This window comes from Nerophis lumbriciformis, linkage group LG10 (assembly GCF_033978685.3).
Source record: "Nerophis lumbriciformis linkage group LG10, RoL_Nlum_v2.1, whole genome shotgun sequence".
Taxonomy (NCBI): domain Eukaryota; kingdom Metazoa; phylum Chordata; class Actinopteri; order Syngnathiformes; family Syngnathidae; genus Nerophis; species Nerophis lumbriciformis.
The window spans coordinates 40,710,214-40,733,333 of record NC_084557.2 but is presented as its reverse complement, the minus strand read 5'-3'; the positions used below and the strand labels follow the sequence as shown (position 1 = coordinate 40,733,333).

General features: G+C 41.2%; 1 protein-coding gene across 2 annotated transcripts in view; it reads left to right on the top strand.

Annotated features, from left to right (window-relative positions):
- The window catches only part of nuak1b (NUAK family, SNF1-like kinase, 1b), a 99,796-nt gene extending 76,919 nt beyond the window's left edge, over positions 1–22,877 (top strand). For both annotated transcript variants that reach the window (XM_061969602.2, XM_061969601.2), the window contains exons 4-7: positions 4,875–4,940; positions 5,019–5,138; positions 16,026–16,158; positions 18,762–22,877. In XM_061969602.2, coding sequence (XP_061825586.1) covers positions 4,875–4,940; positions 5,019–5,138; positions 16,026–16,158; positions 18,762–19,849 — 1,407 coding nt within the window. In that variant the 3' untranslated portion in view covers positions 19,850–22,877. The remainder of the gene's footprint in view (positions 1–4,874; positions 4,941–5,018; positions 5,139–16,025; positions 16,159–18,761) is intronic.
- Positions 22,878–23,120: the final 243 nt, after the last annotated feature.

The following is a 23,120-nucleotide window of genomic DNA, read 5'->3' as shown; positions in this document are numbered from 1 at the left end:
TAACGTTACTTACCGCGATGTGCTTCCTCAAATTTGACATTGAGTTCATGTAAGCTTAAGCTTGTTGCCGCTGAAACTTTATGTGCAGTTAATCACGTGACCGCCTGGCTCTGTTTGATTGGTGAAACAGAGTCAAACGTCACCAGTGTGTCATGTCTTTTGATCATGTCTTGTTTTAGTTATGTCCTGTTTGGGTTTTGGTCACTTAGTTCCTGCCTTTTCACTCCCTTGTTTTGTTTCCATGGTTACCCATTAGTTTCACCTACTCCACGTTTGGACTCACACACCTGTCACCAATCATGTCACTGTTATTTAAGCCTGTCTTTTTCTGTTGGGTCGGCCTGACGACATTATCTGCTGTTACCCTTGTCGCTCATGCGTTCATTCCATGCCATTGTTCCATGATCGTTTCCATGCTTGTTCCAAGTAAGTTTTTGTTTATTCATGTCACGTTTAGCAGTTCTTTTGTTTCATGTCCTTAGTCTACGTTAAGTGTAAGTTTTTGTTTCATAGTCAAGTTTGTTCCTCCGCCTTGTGCGCGCCTTTTGTTTGTTCCTTTTGTTAGTGTTTAAAATATATCATGTATTTACCTCCAAGCCATGTCCGATCCAACTATTCTTGCATCTCTGGAAAACAAACACTCCGCCATAGTCCACGTCGTGACACAGTGACTGCATTTGATTGGTGAAACGGAGTCAAACATGCGTTAGGCATGCGATAGATCCTACTTTGAAGGTCTGTCTGACAAACCAAAACAAACAAAGTGTGCATTAACAGATCGATAAAAATCAGTAGCAAGTAGCGAGCTGAATGTAGATAAATGGAGCGTAGTAAAAGTAGCTTTTCTTCTCGATAAATATACTCAAGTAAAAGTATGTTGCATTAAAACTACTCTTAGAAGTACAATTTATCCCAAAAGTTACTCAAGTAGATGTAACGGAGTAAATGTAGCGCGTTACTACCCACCTCTGCCACTGTGTCTACTCAGCTTGACAAGGATCGACTTGTTCTTGAAGGTTTTCCACTGACAAAACCAGGTACCGTATTTTTTGGAGTATAAGTCGCTCCGTAGTATAAGTCGCACAGGCTGAAAATGCATAATAAAGAAGGAAAAAAACATATAAGTCGCTCTGGAGTATAAGTCGCATTTTTGGGGGAAATTTAATTGATAAAAGCCAACACCAAGAATAGACATTTGAAAGGCAATTTAAAATAAATACAGAATAGTGAACAACAGGCTGAATAAGTGTATGTTATATGAGGCATAAATAACCAACTGAGAACGTGCCTGGTATGTTAACGTAACATATTATGGTAAGAGTCATTCAAGTAACTATAACATATAGAACATGCTATACGTTTACCAAACAATCTGTCACTCCTAATCGCTAAATCCCATGAAATCTTATACGTCTAGTCTCTTACGTGAATGAGCTAAATAATATTATTTGATATTTTACGGTAATGTGTTAATAATTTCACACATCACATAAGTCGCTCCTGAGTATAAGTCGCACCCCTGGCCAAACTATGAAAAAAACTGCGACTTATAGTCCGAAAAATACGGTACTATCAAGTACTATTTCTATTGCCTGGTACGAGTAGTAATCCAGGCGCAGTGTTGGGTCACAGGACCCCAATGTATCTGTGATGTTGGTTTGCCTTTTGTTTTTGCCCTAAGTAATGTGGGACATTATCAAATGTTTTCAAACCTTCGTACACAACACAGGAGGATGTTATTGACTTACGAGTACTCGTTTCGTTTCATGCAGCGGTAGGCGTTGCTTTATAACGCACGACCAAGTCAGCTGTAGTACGTGCAGATGTAGTGTTAAGAAGCAGAGCTACTACATCTACTGTAGGAGACGATCATGTGTTGGTGAGCCATTCAAAAAAGCCAAATCCAGTGGCTCCCTGGAGCTTTTTCAAAAATGTGTGAAAATGGAAAAAGATGAAGGAAAAAATATATTTTTAGTTTTAATATGGTTTCTTTAGAAGAATAAACATGACACAAACCTTCCTAATTGTAAAAAAAATACACAGTTTATATCAAACATGCTTCACTGATGAGTATTTGGCGAGCGCCGTTTTGTCCTACTTATTTTAGGGGTCCTTGGTTTACATGTACAGCTTTCTCCGATGCTGCCACAGAAAGACGTGTTTTATGCCACTCCTTCTTTGTCTCATTTTGTCCACCAAACGTCTTATGCTGTGCGTGAATGCACAAAAGTGAGCTTTGTTGATATTATTGACTTGTTGGAGTGCCAATCAGGCATATTTGGTCACTACACACTCAGCATCGAGGGTTGGAATTGGGGGTTGAATCGTCAAAAATGATCCCCGAGCGCGGCCGCCGCTGTGCTCACTGCTCCCCTCACCTCCCAGGGGGTGATCGAGGGTGATGGGTCAAATGCAGATAATAATTTTGCCACACCCAGTGTGTGTGTGACAATCATTGGTACTTTAACTTTAACTTACATGACTGCAAGCTAATCCATGCTAACATGCTATTTAGGCTAGCTGTAAATACATATTGCATCATTTGTGCCTCGTTTGTAGGTATATTTGAGCTAGTTTAATTTCCTTTACTTATGTCCTCTATTTAATTTATATTTGCATGTCTTATGACATTATCTGTATGTGATATTGGCTGCATTTCTTGATAGTTGTTTGTGTGCCATGTTGTTCCAGACCACAGCAAACATTACTCATCTTGCAAAGATTGTAATGAATCCATTAGAAGAAGACAGCCTGCCGTTTCCTTTAACTTGGACACACACATCTATATATACCTTTGGCCATTCTAAGACAGTCATTTCCAGAAGTTATCTCACCCTCTGAGAAGTTTTACTAATGTTTTCCAATGTTGTAAAAATGTGTAGAATAAATATTACATTTCAACATTTCTGTCAACGAAGATTTGTGTCAACCTGTGACACATTGTCATTCTGATAGTAGGCTAATATAACTAATATAGACACATCATGTGTTGTCTTCATTATAACACTTATATTGTGACGATCTGTCACTTAATTTCTGTTTGTTTTCCTTGTTTTTGTATTGATTTCCTATCAGGGCTCTTATTTTGGTTTCCACTTCCTGCTTGTTCCGCTGAGCACTGTTTTTTTCCTCACCTGCCGTTGATTGGCAGCCGGTCCACTCCTGCTGCCAATCAGCATATGTTCTATTTATGCCTTGTCTCGAGCACTCCTCAGTGCTCGAAGATCACTCTAAGTTTGGAACCTTTGTATGCAAGACTGCTTCATTTTTCTGTTATATGAGATTAAAACTCATTTTACCTGTTCTTTGCTCTCCTGGTTCCTGCATCTTGGGGTCACAAAAACGGCAGCCATGCGAGTTCCTAACAATTTACGACTTTTAAAGTTATTTTGATTGTAGGCTAATATAGTTAATATAGACACTTACATCATGTGTTGTCGTCATTCTAACATTTATATAAGACTTTTAAAGTCATTTTGATAGTAGGCTAATATAGTTACTATAGACACTTACATCATGTGTTGTCGTCATTCTAACATTTATATAAGACTTTTAAAGTCATTTTGATAGTAGGCTAATATAGTTAATATGGACACTTACATCATGTGTTGTCGTCATTCTAACACATATAAGGCTTTTAAAGTCATTTTGATAGTAGGCTAATATAGTTAATACAGACACTTACATCATGTGTTGTCGTCATTCTAACACTTATATAAGACTTTTAAAGTCATTTTGATAGTAGGCTAATATGACTAACATAGACACTTACATCATGTGTTGTCTTCATTCTAACACTTATATAAGACTTTTAAAGTCATTTTGGTAGTAGGCTAATACAGACACTTACATCATGTGTTGCCTTCATTATAACACTTATATAAGAATTTTAAAGTCATTTTGATAGTAGGCTAATATAGCTAATATAGACACTTACATCATGTGTTGTCTTCATTCTAACACTTATATAAGACTTTTAAAGTCATTTTGATAGTAGGCTAATATAGTTAATACAGACACTTACATCATGTGTTGTCGTCATTCTAACACTTATATAAGACTTTTAAAGTCATTTTGATAGTAGGCTAATATGACTAACATAGACACTTACATCATGTGTTGTCTTCATTCTAACACTTATATAAGACTTTTAAAGTCATTTTGGTAGTAGGCTAATACAGACACTTACATCATGTGTTGCTTTCATTATAACACTTATATAAGACTTTTAAAGTCATTTTGATAGTAGGCTAATATAGCTAATATAGACACTTACATCATGTGTTGTCTTCATTCTAACACTTATATAAGACTTTTAAAGTCATTTTGATAGTAGGCTAATATAGTTAGTATAGAAACTTACATCATGTGTTGTCTTCATTCTAACACTTATATAAGACTTTTAAAGTCATTTTGATAGTAGGCTAATATAGACACTTACATCATGTGTTGTCTTCATTTTAACACTTATATAAGACTTTTGAAGTCATTTTGATAGTAGGCTAATATAGACAATTACATCATGTGTTGCCTTCATTATAAGACTTATATAAGGTTTTAAATTTTTTGTGGCTTCAGACAGATTTGTTTTAAATTTTTGGTCCGATGTGTCTCTTTCAACATTTTGGGTCGCCGACCCTTGTCTTAGCCTGTTGCTGTGTCTTTGCTCTGGTTGCTGCATTATTACTGTATGTACTGCACATTCTGTAATTTGCTGCGGTGCTACGTTTTCCCACTGCCCTCGGTCTCCTTGTAGATAACATATGTTTCCAAGCTGTGAAGTAAATGCAGGAGACCCTCGTTCCCCGAATTAGCAGCGTTCACATAATGCTTTCAGTCACTTGTTGATAATTCATTTGTGCATCTTCTTTCAGAATGGAGTGGTCCACAGGGATCTGAAACTGGAAAATGTGCTACTGGATGAAAACTGTAATATTAAGGTAATTGAAAAGGATTTATGAAAAGAGATACGCCACCTAATCAGTTTGTGCTGAATTAATGCCCACAACCTCTTCCAGATTGCTGACTTCGGCCTGTCCAACTTGTACCACAAAGACAAGCTTCTGCAAACCTTCTGCGGCAGCCCGCTATACGCCTCACCAGAGATCGTCAACGGGAGGCCGTACCGTGGGCCAGAGGTAAGCGGCCGGTGGCGCAAAGTTTGTTTGCAAATTCCCTTCGATAAAGTTATCAGGATCCCTCAGCTGAGTGCCTCATGGCACTATCACAGTCTGTGCACAAAGAGTTGTCTAAGCTTTATTTGCACTTCTTTGATGGGATTAGTCCGAAAGGAGGTCTCTTTTGCAACTCCACAGTGGTCCAGCCCATCACTCCCTCTCCTCCTTCCTTGTCCTTTGATGTGAGAAAATGAAGGATAGATGTTGCTCACCTTCCCTTTAGTCTAATTGGATTGCAGCCTCAAAGGTCCCCCAGTCACATGTTGCAAAATGTCTCGTCAAGGCCACTCATACTCGGCAGTTGGTGCCAGGCTTAAGTCCCGTCCCATCCACCATAGACCCAAACTGGAGACATGGCTTCACAGTGGAACCCTGATTTACAAATTGGTTCTTGAACAGTGTTCTAAAGTAGATACGTCTGTATATTGAAGCAGTTATCTATAAGAAACAATGTAAAAGTAATGGGTTGCAGCCTTGACAAAGTCCACATTTTAGTCAAAGCGCTACTGTTTATAGTACTGTATATCAAACAAACATAACACGGAGGTGATGGATTGACTTTCTATTCAATAACAAAGTCAAAACCACAACAACTAGCTGAACTGTCCTCCTCGTTACCAGCCGCCCTGCCGACACGCACACACAATGTCACTAGCCTTGTGGTGCACTCACAGTTTGAAATCCCCAAACTCCTTAGGTTGCTACAATGATCAAAATCTTTACCTTTTGCTTAGTCTTTTTTGCGTGCAGCGGTAGGGAGTCTGAGTAGGTGTCGACAATGCTGTGGACACTTCTGGATGAATGAATCAATGTTTTAAACCACACATCGCTTATCCATTGTGTTCTTTTGACTCCTATTGAGTGAGCAAAACAATAGAACAATTTAGTAAAAATGCTTAAAAAAACAATTGAAGCACTTGTTTTTAGCATTTTATTGATTAGTTTTATGTATAGCATGTTTGGTCTTTTATGTGATTTTTTATTCTTTAAAAAAGATTTTACCTTTCTGTTTCTATTTTGTACAGCACTTTAAGGTACTAGTGTCTGGTTTACAATTGTGCTATATAAATAAATAAACATTGACCCTAAAGGCACACAAAGTAGCACAGTAGCTAACAGCTATGTTCTGCTGACTGAATGAGCACCAAACATTGATCAACGTTCATACACTGAGACAAGGTTCGTACACCAAAGCCTACTTTTAGTCGGGCTGTGGTTGGTAAATCAAAAAGTTTGTAGAATGAAAGGTTTGTAAATAGTGGTTCTACTGTAACAACTATGTCAGGGGTTTGTAACCTTCTTAACATCGGGGGCCAACTTTTCCACCTACTCAAATATTAACACAGAAATAGTAATCCTACTCTTGAATTTAATAATATTCAATAGGGATGATGCTCGAAACCGGTTTTCCCGGTTGTTCAATAAGAAAAGAACCGAGTCCTCGGACTCAAATTCCTTTTTGAGAACCGGTACCCGTCATCGAGACCACTATAGTAAAGAAAAAGAGTTGGTTCTTTAGTCGAATCCCTAGGAACAACTCCCGTCCCGACAAGAAATGCCCCGTGTGACATCACAAGAAATGACGTCGCGTAGCTCAGTCATTTGTCACGGTGAGGTGCAGCGTGCTGCGGTTAGTTCCCGGGACGCAAAACTGACGGCTCCGGACGAAAGCGTGCAGGTAGGAGATGATTTATTTCTCATTAATCATACACATTACAACAGACAGGAATGAAACAAAAGGAAAGCGTGCCGTTCGCACGAGAAGCTAAAGCAAAAACTTACTTAGCACAGAAATACTAGAAGCTAAGGTAACTTTAGCACAGGAATCATGAGCTCGAAAACCAGAATGCCAACGTAACTGTTGCAAATGCAAACAATGAAGCCACGACGAGTGACCGGAAAAGGCAGGCTTAAATAGAGTCTCAGATGAGCAATACAGGTGCGCGTACAAGGCAGGTGAAAATCAGAAGTAACCATGGTGACTAAAACAAACCCCCGAAGTGCACAAAACAACTAAGGAAGTCCAAAACTAACAGAACATAACTAAACAAAACATGATCCGACCACATCATAATACATCAGAGTTTCATATCATTTCACTTTACAGGAGTAGGAAGAAGCTTATTTAATCCTACCCCTTTCCCACTTCATAGCGTTTACAAATATATACATCATTTACTGACCTTTTTATAATAAAATATCTGTGAATTAGTATATACAACAGTTTTGTAATATGTAATTAATTAATTCAGTCATTATTAACATACTGAGATGAAGAATATCTTATTTTCAATAAGGTTGAAAGTCCATCCATCCATTTTCTACCGCTTATTCCCATTGGGGTCGTATTTCTCATAATTCTTCTTCTTTGTACTTTGTAAGCACTATTCATTTGAACAACCTCTTAAACTGGATCATATCAGTACAATGTTTAACTTCTTTGCTTAATCCATTCCATCTTTTAATTCCACATCATTTTAGCTGTTTGCAATTTTACCAAATCATCGAACTTTAATATTTTTGACTCAATAAATAAAGTGTTTATATGTTCTCTATATCCAACATTATGTATCAGTCTAATTGATCTTTTTTGTAACACGGTTAACGAATGTAGCGCACATTTGTAGTTATTTCCCCACATTTCTGAACAATAACTCAGATATGGTAATACTATAGTAGCGAGCAGTAGAGAATGTGAAGTGATTTGTTAAACCAAATATTGTGTTTTTTTCCATATACAACAACCTATCTGGACTCGATAAGAGAATCAATAAGGAATCGGTTGGATAAGAGGATTCGATACTAGGCTCGAACTCGATAATTTCTTATCAAACATCATCTCTAGTATTCAATAAGTATACCCAATTTACTTGATTTAACTGGAAAAACCTTGTCAAATGATAGGAAATCATGTGTTAATCACAAAGATTATTATCAAGGCTTAGGTCAAACTGATTACAAAAAAAAGGACTAATCAAATATACTGGGAAAGAAGGAACATTTATGTGAAATTCTGTAATTGTAAAATGTATCAATTCTAACTAAATTAATAAAAAAAATTGAAGTGAAAATGAAATTACTGCTTCATCACTTAGGAGTAAAAAGTTAAAGTTAAAGTTAAAGTACCAATGATTGTCACACACACACTAGGTGTGGCGAAATTATTCTCTGCATTTGACCCATCACCCTTGATCACCCCCTGGGAGGTGAGGGGAGCAGTGGGCAGCAGCGGTGGCCGCGCCCGGGAATCATTTTTGGTGATTTAACCCCCAATTCCAACCCTTGATGCTGAGTGTCAAGCAGGGAGGTAATGAGTCCCCTTTTTATAGTCTTTGGTATGACTCAGCCGGGGTTTGAACTCACAACCTACCGATCTCAGGGCGGACACTCTAACCACTAGGCCACTGAGTCGGTATATTTTGCGCTTAAGAAACTTTAGTACGACTTTAGCTCCGGAATTCTTCTGTTAGTTTGAGATTGTCATTACTGCCACAAGTGGTGGAAAAGTGTAAAACAACTGAGTCCCGTTGCGGACCATAGCTGAGAAACAGATATTTTATGGTGAAGAAACACTTATCTATGTCTAACCAGCCTGCATGATAGCAATAATTAGAACCACTTGGCATGATTGGAAGAGTTGGGCCTGTGCACAGCACAATTGGTCGTACACAAGCACGCAATTAATGGGATCATTCCTGAGCACATTGGAAAAAAATTCTGATGCTTCGTAGTAATCCACAATGTCCACAGTTTGCACGTGGACTTGTACAAAACGTGGATTTGTCATAAGATGACGCGGCCATTACAGTTACTAATGTGAACAAACACCTTGCATAGTATAAATAAACAGTATGACTAAAAAATGTCAGGATAGATGTTGCATTATGAAGTGATGTCACATGCAAACATGTAAAGTACAAATGAGAAGGGGGGAGGGGGGCCCAGTGTGAGGGTGCTCTAAAGCACTGGTTCTTAACCCGGGTTCGATCGAACCCTAGGGGTTCGACGGAGCCTCCGCCGCGGAGGTCAAGACACACCCGACTCATCGTGTAATTAAAAACTTCTCTCTATTGCCGTATTACGGATACCCCCAAACAATGTTCCCTCTAATTTTCCATATGCTTGAGCAAACGCAAACACTCCTTGAGCATTCAGCGGAGCACATGTGAGCGACGTCAGACGTGCACATGCACTGTGGCCACACCAGCAGCACACCAGTCCCAAACCTGACTAAATAACAAGTTAAGGGGAACATTATCACCAGACCTATGTAAGCGTCAATATATACCTTGATGTTGCAGAAAAAAGACCATATATTTTTTTAACCGATTTCCGAACTCTAAATGGGTGAATTTTGGCGAATTAAAAGCCTTTCTATTATTCGCTCTCGGAGCGCATCGGGAAGCAATCCGCCATTTTCTCACTTTCGTCGGTGTGTTGTCGGAGGGTGTAACAACACGAACAGGGACGGATTCAAGTTGCACCAGTGGCCCAAAGATGCGAAAGTGGCAAGAAATTGGATGAAATTTGTTCAAAATACGAGGCTGTGGGGAAAGCCGACGAAATGGTCAGTCGTTTGTTCCGCACACTTTACCGACGAAAGCTATGCTACGACAGAGATGGCAAGAATGTGTGGATATCTTGCGACACTAAAAGCAGATGCTGACATCAACTCCAAAACTGGACGGATCAGCTTTCAGGAAAAGAGGGCGGATGAGGGTATGTCTACAGAATATATTAATTGATGAAAACTTTATTCATTACTCGCGGTTTTACATAAATTATTATACATAAACTGTGTTTACCAATAATTTAGCTTAAAAACATTTATTTTTTTCAATCATTCGAGTACATTCGGGTAGTCTTGTGTAATGCAGTATTTTGTGTCTATTTAGGTATGGTTTACCTGAGTGCTGAAATCGTGGAAAAATATATGTTCTTAGCGCGCCTGAAATGGGCTGTCTGCACTCTCAAAGTGCATGTTGTTGCCAAATGTATTTCATATGCTGTAAACCTAGTTCATAGTTGTTAGTTTCCTTTAATGCCAAACAAACACATACCAATCGTTGGTTAGAAGGCGATCGCCAAATTCGTCCTCGCTTTCTCCCGTGTCGCTGGCTGTCGTGTCGTTTTCGTCGGTTTCGCTTGCATACGGTTCAAACCGATATGGCTCAATAGCTTCAGTTTCTTCTTCAATTTTGTTTTCGCTACCTGCCTCCACACTACAACCATCCGTTTCAATACATGCGTAATCTGTTGAATCTCTTAAACCGCTGAAATCCGAGTCTGAATCCGAGCTAATGTCGCTATAGCTTGCTGTTCTATCCGCCATGTTTGTTTGTATTGGCATCGCTATGTGACGACACAGGAAAATGGACGGGTGTATATAACGATGGTTAAAATCAGGCACTTTGAAGCTTTTTTTTAGGGATATTGCGTGATGGGTAAAATTTTGAAAAAAACTTCGAAAAATAAAATAGGCCACTGGGAACTGATTTTTAATAGTTTTAACCCTTCTAAAATTGTGATAATATTCCCCTTTAAATGTTTTATTATTATAATCAAATGACAGCAGTAATTTCCATGAGATTATTTTCTAATATAGGTGTTTTGGCCCACTTACAATGACAATAACAAAACATATTGTTTTTCATGAGCTGTGTACTGCTTTGGAAATAATTTGTACCCCTTTCAGATGTCACATTTAGATCCCGCTAAAACATTCACATGTTGCACAATGAGATGTAAACATGGGATCATGTGTACATTCCTGTAACTTTCTGTTTGTAAAATATATCTTTATTAGTATTTCTTTAATGTAATAACATCATTTCATGATTAATATTTACAAATTAAGAAAAACATTTTATTTTTCACTAAAGAAGGGTTCGGTGAATGCGCATATGAAACTGGTGGGGTTCGGTACCTCCAAGAAGGTTAAGAACCACTGTTCTCAAGTGACTTACATAAAACAAAAGTTGTGAGAAAAACCTTTTACAGTCAAACCAAACCATCCCACTTTGCCTAATTCACTATAATTTCCTATGGGCGTGCTAAAAAACACAGCAGTTCAATTGTAATCGAAAATTACACATCCACAGTTGGTCTGAGGCCACAAATTACAGCAACAGAAAATAGAACAGGACAATAGCGTGTGCCCTCAAACGGTCTAACCAACGGACCAATCGCGAGCAGAGTGCTATGATGCATTCTTGGTGTGCGTCCAGAGCCTTGGAAGGAAGTACACAAGTTTCTTAACTGGTCTTATCTGATTTCCTCTTTGTGTCAGGGCCTCCATTGCGCTCTGCCTGAAACCCCAGCCTCCAACATCAACACTAACCAGATGCAACGCTCATGTCGTCTTAGCTTCTCTGTCACACATTCCTAATCAGCGAATGGCACCAGGAGCCAGGAAATCACATCTCGGCCATCTCTGCTGGAATCATCTACCTCATGTCGCTGCACCTCGTCATGCTTCAGACACCGGCTCTTATGTAACCACTTCCTTAGAAAGCCACATTGCATTAGCTCGGCGGTCAGAAAGTCCTTGCGTCTGCCTGACGGAGCACAAGAGGCAGAGGAAAAGGATTTATCTGGATGGAAACGAGCCCTTTCCCACCGGGAGCGCTTTGTCATTAGCTCTCGTGAAAGACGTGCCGGTGAGGCGGCGCAGTCGACAAAGTGCTTGCGGAGAAGTCATTCGAGTGCTTATTAACGTCAGTGTAATCTCCGAGGCATAGCTTCAAATGTCCGTTCTGACGTTAGACGGAGCTGAGTTCTTTCCACAACATTTATTTTAAACGCCATGAGTCATTAATCACGTAGGGACCGCTAAGTCTCCATTGCATAACATAACATTCTTCAGCCTACTCTTTGTGATGTACGTACATACAAAAGGTGTCCCTATCCGATATTGACATCGGATATTGGTCCGATATCAGCAAAAAGCAAGTATCGGATGGTATCGGCTCACATCTAAAATATCTGCTATAAACTCAGATACAAGAAGTGCGTTTACTTAACATCTAAATGTCCTCCAATAAGAACACAAGGTTTTTCTTGTATTTTAGTGAAGTCATTTAAAGAAGGTAAACATAGTGGCCGACAGGCTGCCAGGAGTTGGCAGATACACAACAGCTAAGCTAAGCACTAGGGGTGTAATGGTACACACAAATTTCGGTTCGGTACGTACCTCGGTTTAGAGGTCACGGTTCGGTTCATTTTCGGTTCAGTAAGAAAACAACAAAATATGAATTTTTTGGTTATTTATTTACCAAATTTGTAAACAATGGCTTTATCCTTTTAACATTGGGAACACTATAATAATCCTGCCCACGTTAATACACATTAAACTGCCTGAAGTTGTTGCTCATATTAAATAAAATGACAAAACTTTTCTTCTACATATAAAAAGTGCAACATTAAACAGTTTCAAGTCAACTCATCATGCTTAATTTATTACAGCATTTGGCAAGCCTGTAGTTGATTTGTATTATGTAAATGTTATATTTTTATCAACATGTGATAGCAGGGACCTTGCCATTCAAAACTAGGCTGCTCCATTACTAATGATTAATGTAACTATAGCTGAAAAAAATAGTACAATAGCAATAGGAGAGACTATTCATTCCTGAATACCATGGAGTTCATGTAGGCTTAATGATGCAGTTACATTATTATATCAACTATCAGAGACAGAAACTCTTCATTTAACATAATGTCCTTTTTTGCTGCTTCAACACAGCTCAATCAACACAGAAAAAGGTAAAGTGAAATAACAGACAGACAGGGCTTTGCTGTCCGTAACACACACACATGCACACACACACACACACCGCAAAATGAGCTAACGTTACGCTAAAAGCTAATTAACTTCACCTCACGCCAGGACTGCGAGCGAGCTGAGCTGCCGTTTAGGCTTCTAGAAGGTCAACGGGCTCATAGAGATGTTACTAGTAGTTGACTGGGAGGTGTTTATTGTAATTTGGGGAGAGTCCGCTGCCTGATGCTTACCTGCTAAACGCTAAGCACTGACTACATGCGCTCTGAATACGCACTGCTGATTGGCTGTTACCGCTCTGTTTGTAACCAATCAGATGGTTGTGTGGGTGGGACAATGCTGGGTGCTGTGTAGAGTACTGATAGAAACAGAGGCAGAAGGAAGCCGAGGCGGCTACTTAATATGTTCGTGTGGAAACTCGTTCGGTACACCTCCGAACCGAACCGAAACCCCCGTACCGAAAAGGTTCAATACAAATACACGTACCGTTACACCCCTACTAAGCACACAATATCACATAAGCACGTTGCCAAGCGATGCGTCGAGTGAGACGACGAAGGCAGGTTGTATTTAATGATTAAACAAACAAAAAGCGAGAGCAACAGGGAAGTGCTCTGACTGGACAGACTTATGAAGGAAACAAAGTGAAATGCTGAAACACAGCAACATCACTCACAAGGAATGTGGAGCAGACGGTGTCCACAAAGTACGTGCGTACTTGAGATCAGCTTGGAAAGAATCGTCAATCGTGACCATTGAATAATGTCCTGACAACCAAATGCTGTCGCAAGCTCAACTTATATACTGCTAATTTCAAACAGAAAACAGGTGAGTGGAAAAGAGCTCAAAGGCAGGGGTAAAGCTTCTGCAGGAAAGGGGAAAACAGGAAGTGGAAAAACCACAAAATAAGAGCGCAAGACGAGAACTAAAACGACACCCAGAAAATTACCAAGAAACTCAAAATAAGGCACGGCATGGTGTGACAAGCCATGTCCTTAATTGAACAATACTGTAGTATAAAACACATTTGTCCATATGAACCAGTATCTAATAATTATAGTTACATATTACTTACAGATACAAAGTCTCCAAGGCAGACGTGTATTCAAAAGCATCCAGTAACAAACATGTCGGGGGTCATTCAACTTACTGCATCGTTAGCAATACTTAATGAATTATTTTGACCACAAAGTGTTGACAAAAAACAAATGACCACTCCTCTTCAACTTAAAGGAGAACTGCACTTGTTTTGGAATTTTGCCTATCGTTCACAAACATTATGACAGACAAAAACACACATGTCTTTATTTTATTTTTTTAAGGATTTTATAGATGATATAAAACGCTTCAAAGATGTAACTCACTGAGTCCCCACTAGCCTTCAAAGCCTCTAAAACAACTTCAAAACCCTCCATCAATGTTTTATATACACACTGAAAGTATGTATATAATGTAGTAACAGACACCTTCATACAATATGTAATATGTACAATATACACACTGCAAGTACTGTATATACAGTCACGATCAAAAGTTTACATACACTTGTAAATAACATAATGTCATGGCTGTCTTGAGTTTCCAATAATTTCTACAACTCTTATTTTTTGTGATAGAGTGATTGGAGCATATACTTGTTCGTCACAAAAAACATTCATGAAGTTGTGAATTTATTATGGGTTTACTGAAAATGTGACCAAATCTGCTGGGTCAAAAGTACCGTATACATACAGCAATGTTAATATTTGGTTGCTTGTCCCTTGGCAAGTTTCACTGCAATACGGCACGTTTGGTAGCCATCCACAAGCTTCTGGTTGAATTTTTGACCACTCCTCTTGACAAAATTTGTGTAGTTCAGCTAAATTTGTTGGTTGTCTGACATGGACTTGTTTCTTCAGCATTGTCCACACGTATAAGTCAGGACTTTGGGAAGGCCATTCTAAAACCTTCATTCTAGCCTGATTTAGCCATTCCTTTACCACTTTCGATGTGTGTTTGGGGTCATTGTCCTGTTGGAACACCCAACTGTGCCCAAGACCCAACCTTCGGGCTGATGATTTTAGGTTGTCCTGAAGAATTTGGAGGTAAACCTCCTTTTTCATTGTCCCATTTACTCTCTGTAAAGCACCAGTTCCATTGGCAGCAAAACAGGCCCAGAGCATGATAGGCGTGGTGTTCCTGGGATTAACATACTTGCCAACCCTCCCGATTTTTCCGGGAGACTCCCGAATTTCAGTGCCCCTCCCAAAAATCTCCCGGGGCAACCATTCTCCTGAATTTCTCCCGATTTTCACCCGGACAACAATATTAAGGGCGTGCCGTGATGGCACTGCCTTTAGCGTCCTCTACAACCTTTAGTCGCGTTCGCTTTTTCATCATCCAAACAGCGTGCCGGCCCAGTCACATGTTGTATACGGCTTCTGCATACACACACAAGTGAATGCAATGCATACTTGGTCAACAGCCATACAGGTCACACTGAGGGTGGCCGTATAAACAACTTTAACACTGTTACAAATATGCGCCACACTGTGAACCCACACCAAACAAGAATGACAAACACATTTCGGGAGAACATCCGCACCGTAACACAACATAAACACAACAGAACAAATACCCAGAATCCCTTGCAGCCCTAACTCTTCCGGGCTACAATATACACCCCCGCTACCACCAAACCCCGACCCCCCAACCCCATCCACCTCAACCCCCACCCCACACCTCAACCCCAACCCCCCCCCCCCCCCCCAATCTCCCGAATTCGGAGGTCTCAAGGTTGGCAAGTATGGGGATTAAAGGCCTCACCTTTTCTCCTCCAAACACATTGCTGGGTATTGTGGCCAAACAGCTCAATTTTTGTTTCATCTGACATCACATGGACAGAGATAAGACCTTCTGGAGGAAAGTTCTGTGGTCAGATGAAACCAAAATTGAGCTGTTGAAACGGAAATGGAAAATAGGTCGTTGACGAGAACTAAGACAAAAGATTTCAGTCAACAAAATGACACGGGTATCAGGAGTCCCTAATACAAACATCTAACGGGGTGGAATTTGTCTTGTTTCCCCAGGTGGACAGTTGGGCTCTGGGGGTGCTGCTGTACACACTGGTGTACGGAACCATGCCGTTCGACGGCGGCGACCATAAGAACCTCATTCGGCAGATTAGCAACGGCGAATACAAGGAGCCCACACAGTCCTCAGGTACTGCAAAATCCACTCATAAGTATTCACAGTCCTACTCACCATTGATGCTAATAACGTGGGCTACTACAAGTTACTCTATCTGACACCTGCTCATTTGATGATGAATAGATTACAAATGACTAACGCACATGCCAACGATATCTTAACAGTATTATGCTCCACATTGTCAGTTTTCTTGCTGCCCTCAGTCTCCTCTTGGATACAGGCATTTGAAATGTCCGTGAAAATGCAGGAATCCGCATTTTTAAACATAATTTTTCACGTCAAAATACCACTTCCGCCTTTTTTAAAATGAAAAAAATACTATCCAAACAAAATTTTCTTCTCTGTCGCGTGTAGTCGCTGTTCTGTTCCTCTTGCCTAAGTTGCAGGACCAGCTAATATGATTGGCAGCAGATTAGACTGCCGTCAACGTTGTCGTCTCATACGACAACAAGTAAGATAGCCAGAAGGTTAGCTAACTAGCAAGCTTGTTTTCGGTAGAAAATTTAAAGTTAAGACCGTGGCTGAGAGCACCGAAACAAGCTTGCTAGTTAGCTAACCATCTGGTTAGCTTACTTGTGGTCATCTCATACGACCACAAACAAGATAGCCAGATGGTTAGCTAACGTAGAAAATTAAAAGTTAAGACCGCGGTTGAGAGCACCGAAACAAGCTCGCTAGTTAGCTAACCATCTGGCTAGCTTACTTGTTGTCGTCTCATACAACAACAAATAAGCAAGCTTGTTTTCGGTTGAAAATTAAACGTTAAGACCGTGGTTTAGAGCACTGAAACAAGCTCGCTAGTTAGCTAACCATCTGGCTAGCTTACTTGTTGTTGTCTTTTACAACAAGTAAGATAGCCAGATGGTTAACTAGCAAGCTTGTTTTCGGGAGAAAATTAAAAGTTAAGACCGTGGTTGAGAGCACCGAAACAAGCTTGCTAGTTAGCTAACCATCTGGTTAGCTTACTTGTGGTTGTCTCATACGACCACAAGTAAGATAGCCAGATGGTTAGCTAACTAGCAAGCTTGTTTTCGGGAGAGAATTAAAAGTTAAGACCGTGGTTGAGAGCACCAAAACAAGCTCGCTAGTTAGCTAACCATCTGGCTAGCTTACTTGTTGTCGTCTCATATGACATCAAAAATATACCTTCTGTTAATAAATACCCTAGAACTACAACTGGTTCGGGACTAACAGTGTTTAGATTGTAATCATCCCACAGAGCGAATGGAGGCGACAACAAGTAAGTTAGCGAGATTGTTAGCTAACTAGTGAGCTTGTTTCGGTAGAAAATTAAAAGTTACGACCACGGTTTAGAGCACCGAAACAAGCTCCTTAGTTAGTTAACCATCCGGCTATCTTACGTGTTGTCATATGAGACGACAACAAGTAAGATAGCCAGAGGGTTAGCTAAGTAGCAAGGTTGTTTCGGTAAAAAATTTAAAGTTAAGACCATGGTTGAGAGCACCGAAACAAGCTCGCTAATTAGCTAACCATCTGAATAGCTTACTTGTTGTCGTTTCAGACATCAAAAATATACCTTCTCGCTGGCTACTAATAAATGCCCTAGAACTACAACTGGTTCGGGACTAACAGTGCTTAGATTGTAATCTACTCTCAGAGCGAATGGAGACGACAAAAAGGAAGCTAGCCAGATTGTTAGCTAACTAGGGAGCTTGTTTTCGGTAGAAAAATAAAAGTTAAGACCATGGTTGAGAGCACCGAAACAAGCTCCCTAGTTAGCTAACCATCTGGATCTTACTTGTTGTCATATGAGATGACAACAAGTAAGATAGCTAAACGGTTAGCTAGGGGGCAGCAGCCTAAGCAGGGAAGCCCAGACTTCCCTCTCCCCAGCCACTTCGTCCAGCTCCTCCCGGGGGATCCCGAGGCGTTCCCAGGCCAGCCGGGAAAGATAGTCTTCCCAACGTGTCCTTGGTCTTCCTCGTGGCCTCCTCCCGGTCGGACGTGCCCGAAAAACCTCCCTAGGGAGGCGTTCGGGTGGCATCCTGACCAGATGCCCGAACCACCTCATCTGGCTCCTCTCCATGTGGAGGAGCAGCGGCTTTACCCGGATGACAGAGCTTCTCACCTTATCTCTAAGGGAAATCCCCGCCACCCGGCGGAGGAAACTCATTTCGGCCGCTTGTACCCGTGATCTTGTCCTTTCGGTCATAACCCAAAGCTCATGACCATATGTGAGGATGGGAACGTAGATCGACCGGTAAATTGAGAGCTTTGCCTTCCTGGCTCAGCTCCTTCTTCACCACAACGGATCGATACAGCATCCGCATTACTGAAGACGCCGCACCGATCCACCTGTCGATCTCACGATCCACTCTTCCCTCACTCGTGAACAAGACTCCGAGGTACTTGAACTCTTCCACTTGGGGCAAGATCTCCTCCCCAACCCGGAGATGTCACGGAAATGTAGTCTTGATTTTCAAAATGTTCTTTTGGGTTATTTTTTGTGAGTGTGTCTCATTCCGAGTGATGCGTTCAATGTGGCATGGTTTTCTCAGCTTCCTTGAGCTGAGTGAACCCCAAACACCTCAAATCGTGCTCTTTTGTCCACGTTGCGTATGGACTGTGTGTCTTACAAATGTTTTTCTTGCTAGACGCACGGGGACTGATCCGCTGGATGCTAATGGTGAACCCGGAGCGCCGCGCCACTGTGGAAGACATCGCCAACCACTGGTGGGTGAACTGGGGCTGGAAGAACAGCGTGTGCGACTGTGACGCCCAGCACGACCACGGCGGCTCGCCCATGCTGGCCCGCTTTATCGACTGGCAGAACCGCACTGAGCCACGCGGTCCCACCGCCAAACCTTCCGCCTTGCCCCAGCTGCTGCTGCGCCAGAGACCCAAGAAGTCCAAGAAGGAAAACGTGGAGGAAGGTCAGGCGCACGGCGGGGGCGAGGACAAACCGGGTCTGAAGAGACCAAAGAGTATCTTGAAGACCAGAGTGGCAGAGGAGCAACACTCGGCCAGGATGGAGGAGGCGCCAACGAGCCAGACGGCGGCGGCGGAACGAGCTGAAGGTGGAGGGCACGTCTCCAGTCCAGATCGAGACGGAGAAGAGCCCGCCTTTGGGGGAGGCTCTCCTGCAAAGATGGTGCCCACCCTGCCCAAAAAAGGCATTTTGAAGAACAACCAACAGCGGGAATCAGGGTATTACTCCTCCCCCGAGCGGAGCGAGTCTTCAGAGCTGCTGGGCGGAGCCAGCATGACCGTGCTCGCCACCTCGCCGCCCAAGAGAGCCATGGGAAGAAAGGGCATCCTGAAGCGCAACGGCAAGTACTCCACCTACAGCGGACCCCCCTCCGCCGCCGCCGTGGCCGCCGCCGGAGGTCTGGGGGAGCCCCCCGCGCCGGCCGACTCGGGCCTGTCGCGCAGTCAGAGCCGCCCCTCCAGCATGGTGGGGGAGGACATGTCGCCCGGCAACAAGTGCGCCGAGTGGCATCCCTCCACGCCGCACCGCCGCCCTAACATCCGGGCGTGCGTGTCTGCCGAGAACCTGCTGCACCTGGCCAACTTCAAAGGCTTCCAGGCCGCGCCCACCATCCTCCAGGCGCCCAAGTTCGGACGTGGCCCCAAAACAAAAGGCTCGCCTGGGGACAATGGCAGCTTCTCATTGCTGGGCGACCTGGAGGACATGACTCAGGTGTACCAGCAAGCCCTGGACATTAGCAGCAACCTCACTTAGCACACGGGCGCAGAGGCAGGAAGCGTGTGTGTGTGTGTGTGTGTGTGTGTGTGTGTGTGTGTGTGTGTGTGTGTGTGTGTTTAGGCATTAACGACCAGTGTGTTACTGGGATACACCTTTTGGGAGGTTGAGGTTTTCCAAATAGGGCTGACATCTTGATGGGAATGATATGTTTACCCACCACTCACACACACACACACACACACACACACACACACACACACACACACAGGTGTACACACTCAAGTCCACTTCTCAGGCCAGTGGAAACTTGGTCAGGGCTTTTTGTGAACAGGATGGAGAGGGGAGTTGGCAGCAACACAAGCCACCCAAGTGTGTGTGTGTGTGTGTGTGTGTGTGTGTGTGTGTGTGTGTTCCCCTTTGTCACTCTCCTGCGTTCCCACATGTTTACATATCCAACCAGAAGCGTAGATTCCCACCCATTCAGAGTTTACAAAAGCACCTTTGATTAATACACACAGAGCACACGCTTTTGTGATCTTTTTATTTTGGAAAGAAAAACCAACCAACCAGGGTCGTATTCAAAAAGTTGCTCATTATTTATTATTATTTGCCTCGCTTTGTTTTGTTTTGTTTTGTGGGCCGAACTTGATGTTGGGTGTTGGCTGTTACCGGAGTCCATATAGTAATGAATATTATTATTGATGCTATATAATTAGCAGATATATACAGCTATGTTGGCAAGTATTTTGTCCTACAGTACTACATAGTTGCAGTTATTCATAATATAGTACTATTGCGTTATTTTTCCAGCAATATCATCAGAAATTGTGCGATACCACACGTACGTCACACCATCCGTGACACGGAGAAAACGGCATTTTTCCCACGAGACCGATACACGGTGATTGCGCGATATTTGGAAGAAGACACTTATCATTTCACAGCACAGTTATTGTACGATACGTGGCGATCATGTGCGATACTAAATAATCACACAGCAATGTCACCAAGAATTGGAAGAAAACGTGCAACACAAAGTGATATCTTAAGAGTATGTTTTCGTAAAGCCTGTAAACCACCTCAGAAAGGGACTCTTTCTAATAACATTGATTGTATGACGTATCGGAAGAAAAACAATGTACAAAACATCACGATATTTCTATATAATCCGACAATAGTGATATCACAATATAGCAATGGGCGAAAGGGTATTTTTTCAACAATACCGATATTATATGGATTACGTAACAAACATCGCAATATCAACGCAACCGATTATCATTATACATCGATAGTATGATACAGTTGAAGAAAGCTTTTTCACGATGTATCACTGAAAAAGGACCAGCAACACCCACATCACAATTCAGCCATTGTAGAATATACCGTAATCGTAATACCCAACAATACCAATACAGTAACGGCGTCATATTTTTGGAAGAATGACACGTGTCTATGTTAAGGAGAACGAGAAATCGAAGAAAACTGTGCGATACATCACATTGTCCATAATGCTGATATCACGATACAGCTATTATGTGATATATCGGAAGAACACAACTCACAGGAGAGTCACAACAAGTCAAAAATGACCATTACATCGACGACTTGTATAGATGTTTGGTCCCACCCCTACTGTATACGTAGGAATTGCCTTTTTTTCGTAATTGTACGCCAATATCCGCCGAGCCAAACCAAATGGTGAGGTTTTTTTTTAAGGGGCTTCAAAGGTCAGCACAGTGTAGCGGTGCTTGAATGACTGCCCCCTGCTGGTGCGGAGTTGTCGGACATGTCATGTTTGACAAGAGAGCTCAGCTTACAGCTTTGACACGGTCGGCGCTCCACCCGTGTACACTCGTCCGCCGCGTCGAGCGAGCACAATCAGCTGTTGTTTGAGAGGAAGTGGATTTAAATGGAAGAGGGAGAGGCGGAGGTTTAGAGATGGGAATGTAAAAGGAAGTGAGAAGAAATAAGGGCTGTTCAACTGGCAAGGGGCCAAATCCTGCATGTTAAATGTCATCAAACTGGCGCTTTTGCAGTAGGTTCCTACAAACTGTAGTCATAACGGCCCCGTTTACACTGCACACCAAATCAGATTTTTTTTGTTACCCTCGAGGGACCCAGATTTGATTTAAAAAAAAATATATATTAATCAGATTCAGGCCACAACAGGAGGTAGTCCGGAATCCCATTGGAATCTGATCTTTTCAAATGTGACTTCAGTCTAAACGCAATGTGACCCGAATGTGATTTTTTTTCGTCGTCTTTGGGCGAGCGACGTCACTCGTGGTGCGCCGGAAAGACACAGTGTCGCCAGCGGAAATGGATATTTCATCATCCGGTTTCAGTTTTTATTTAAGACGACCACATTTTCAGTGCATCACTTGTAAATAGTGCACAAATAAATCTATATGTAATATATGAATATAGGTTTTGAAATAGCAATTGTTGAAAGACCGGAATTGACGCTGTGACACATTTGTTTACATGTGAGTTTAATTTTTTTTTCCAGATATATATATATATATATATATGTATATATATACATATACCGTATTTTTCAGAGTATAAGTCGCTCCGGAGTATAAGTCGCACCGGCCGAAAATGCATAATAAAGAAGGAAAAAAACATATATAAGTCGCACTGGAGTATAAGTCGCATTTTTGGGGGAAATCTATTTGATAAAACCCAACACTAAGAACAGACATTTGAAAGGTAATTTAAAATAAATAAAGAATAGTGAACAACAGACTGAATAAGTGTACGTTATATGAGGCATAAATAACCAACTGAGAACGTGTCTGGTATGTTAACGTAACATATAAGTAAGAGTCATTCAAATAACTATAACATATAGAACATGCTATACGTTTACCAAACAATCTGTCACTCCTAATCGCTAAATCCCATGAAATCTTATACGTCTAGTCTCTTACGTGAATGAGCTAAATAATATTATTTGATATTTTACGGTAATGTGTTAATCATTTCACACATAAGTCGCTCCTGAGTATAAGTCGCACCCCAATCTATGAAAGAAACTGCGACTTATAGTCCGAAAAATACGGTGTATATATATATATATGTATATATATATATATATATATATATATATATATATATATATACACATGTACATATATACATAAATATATATATATATATATATATGTACATAAATATATATATATATATATATACATACAAAATATATATACAAAATATATATGGTTAAATAAAGGAAACATATATATATATATATATATATATATATATATATATATATATATATATATATATATATATA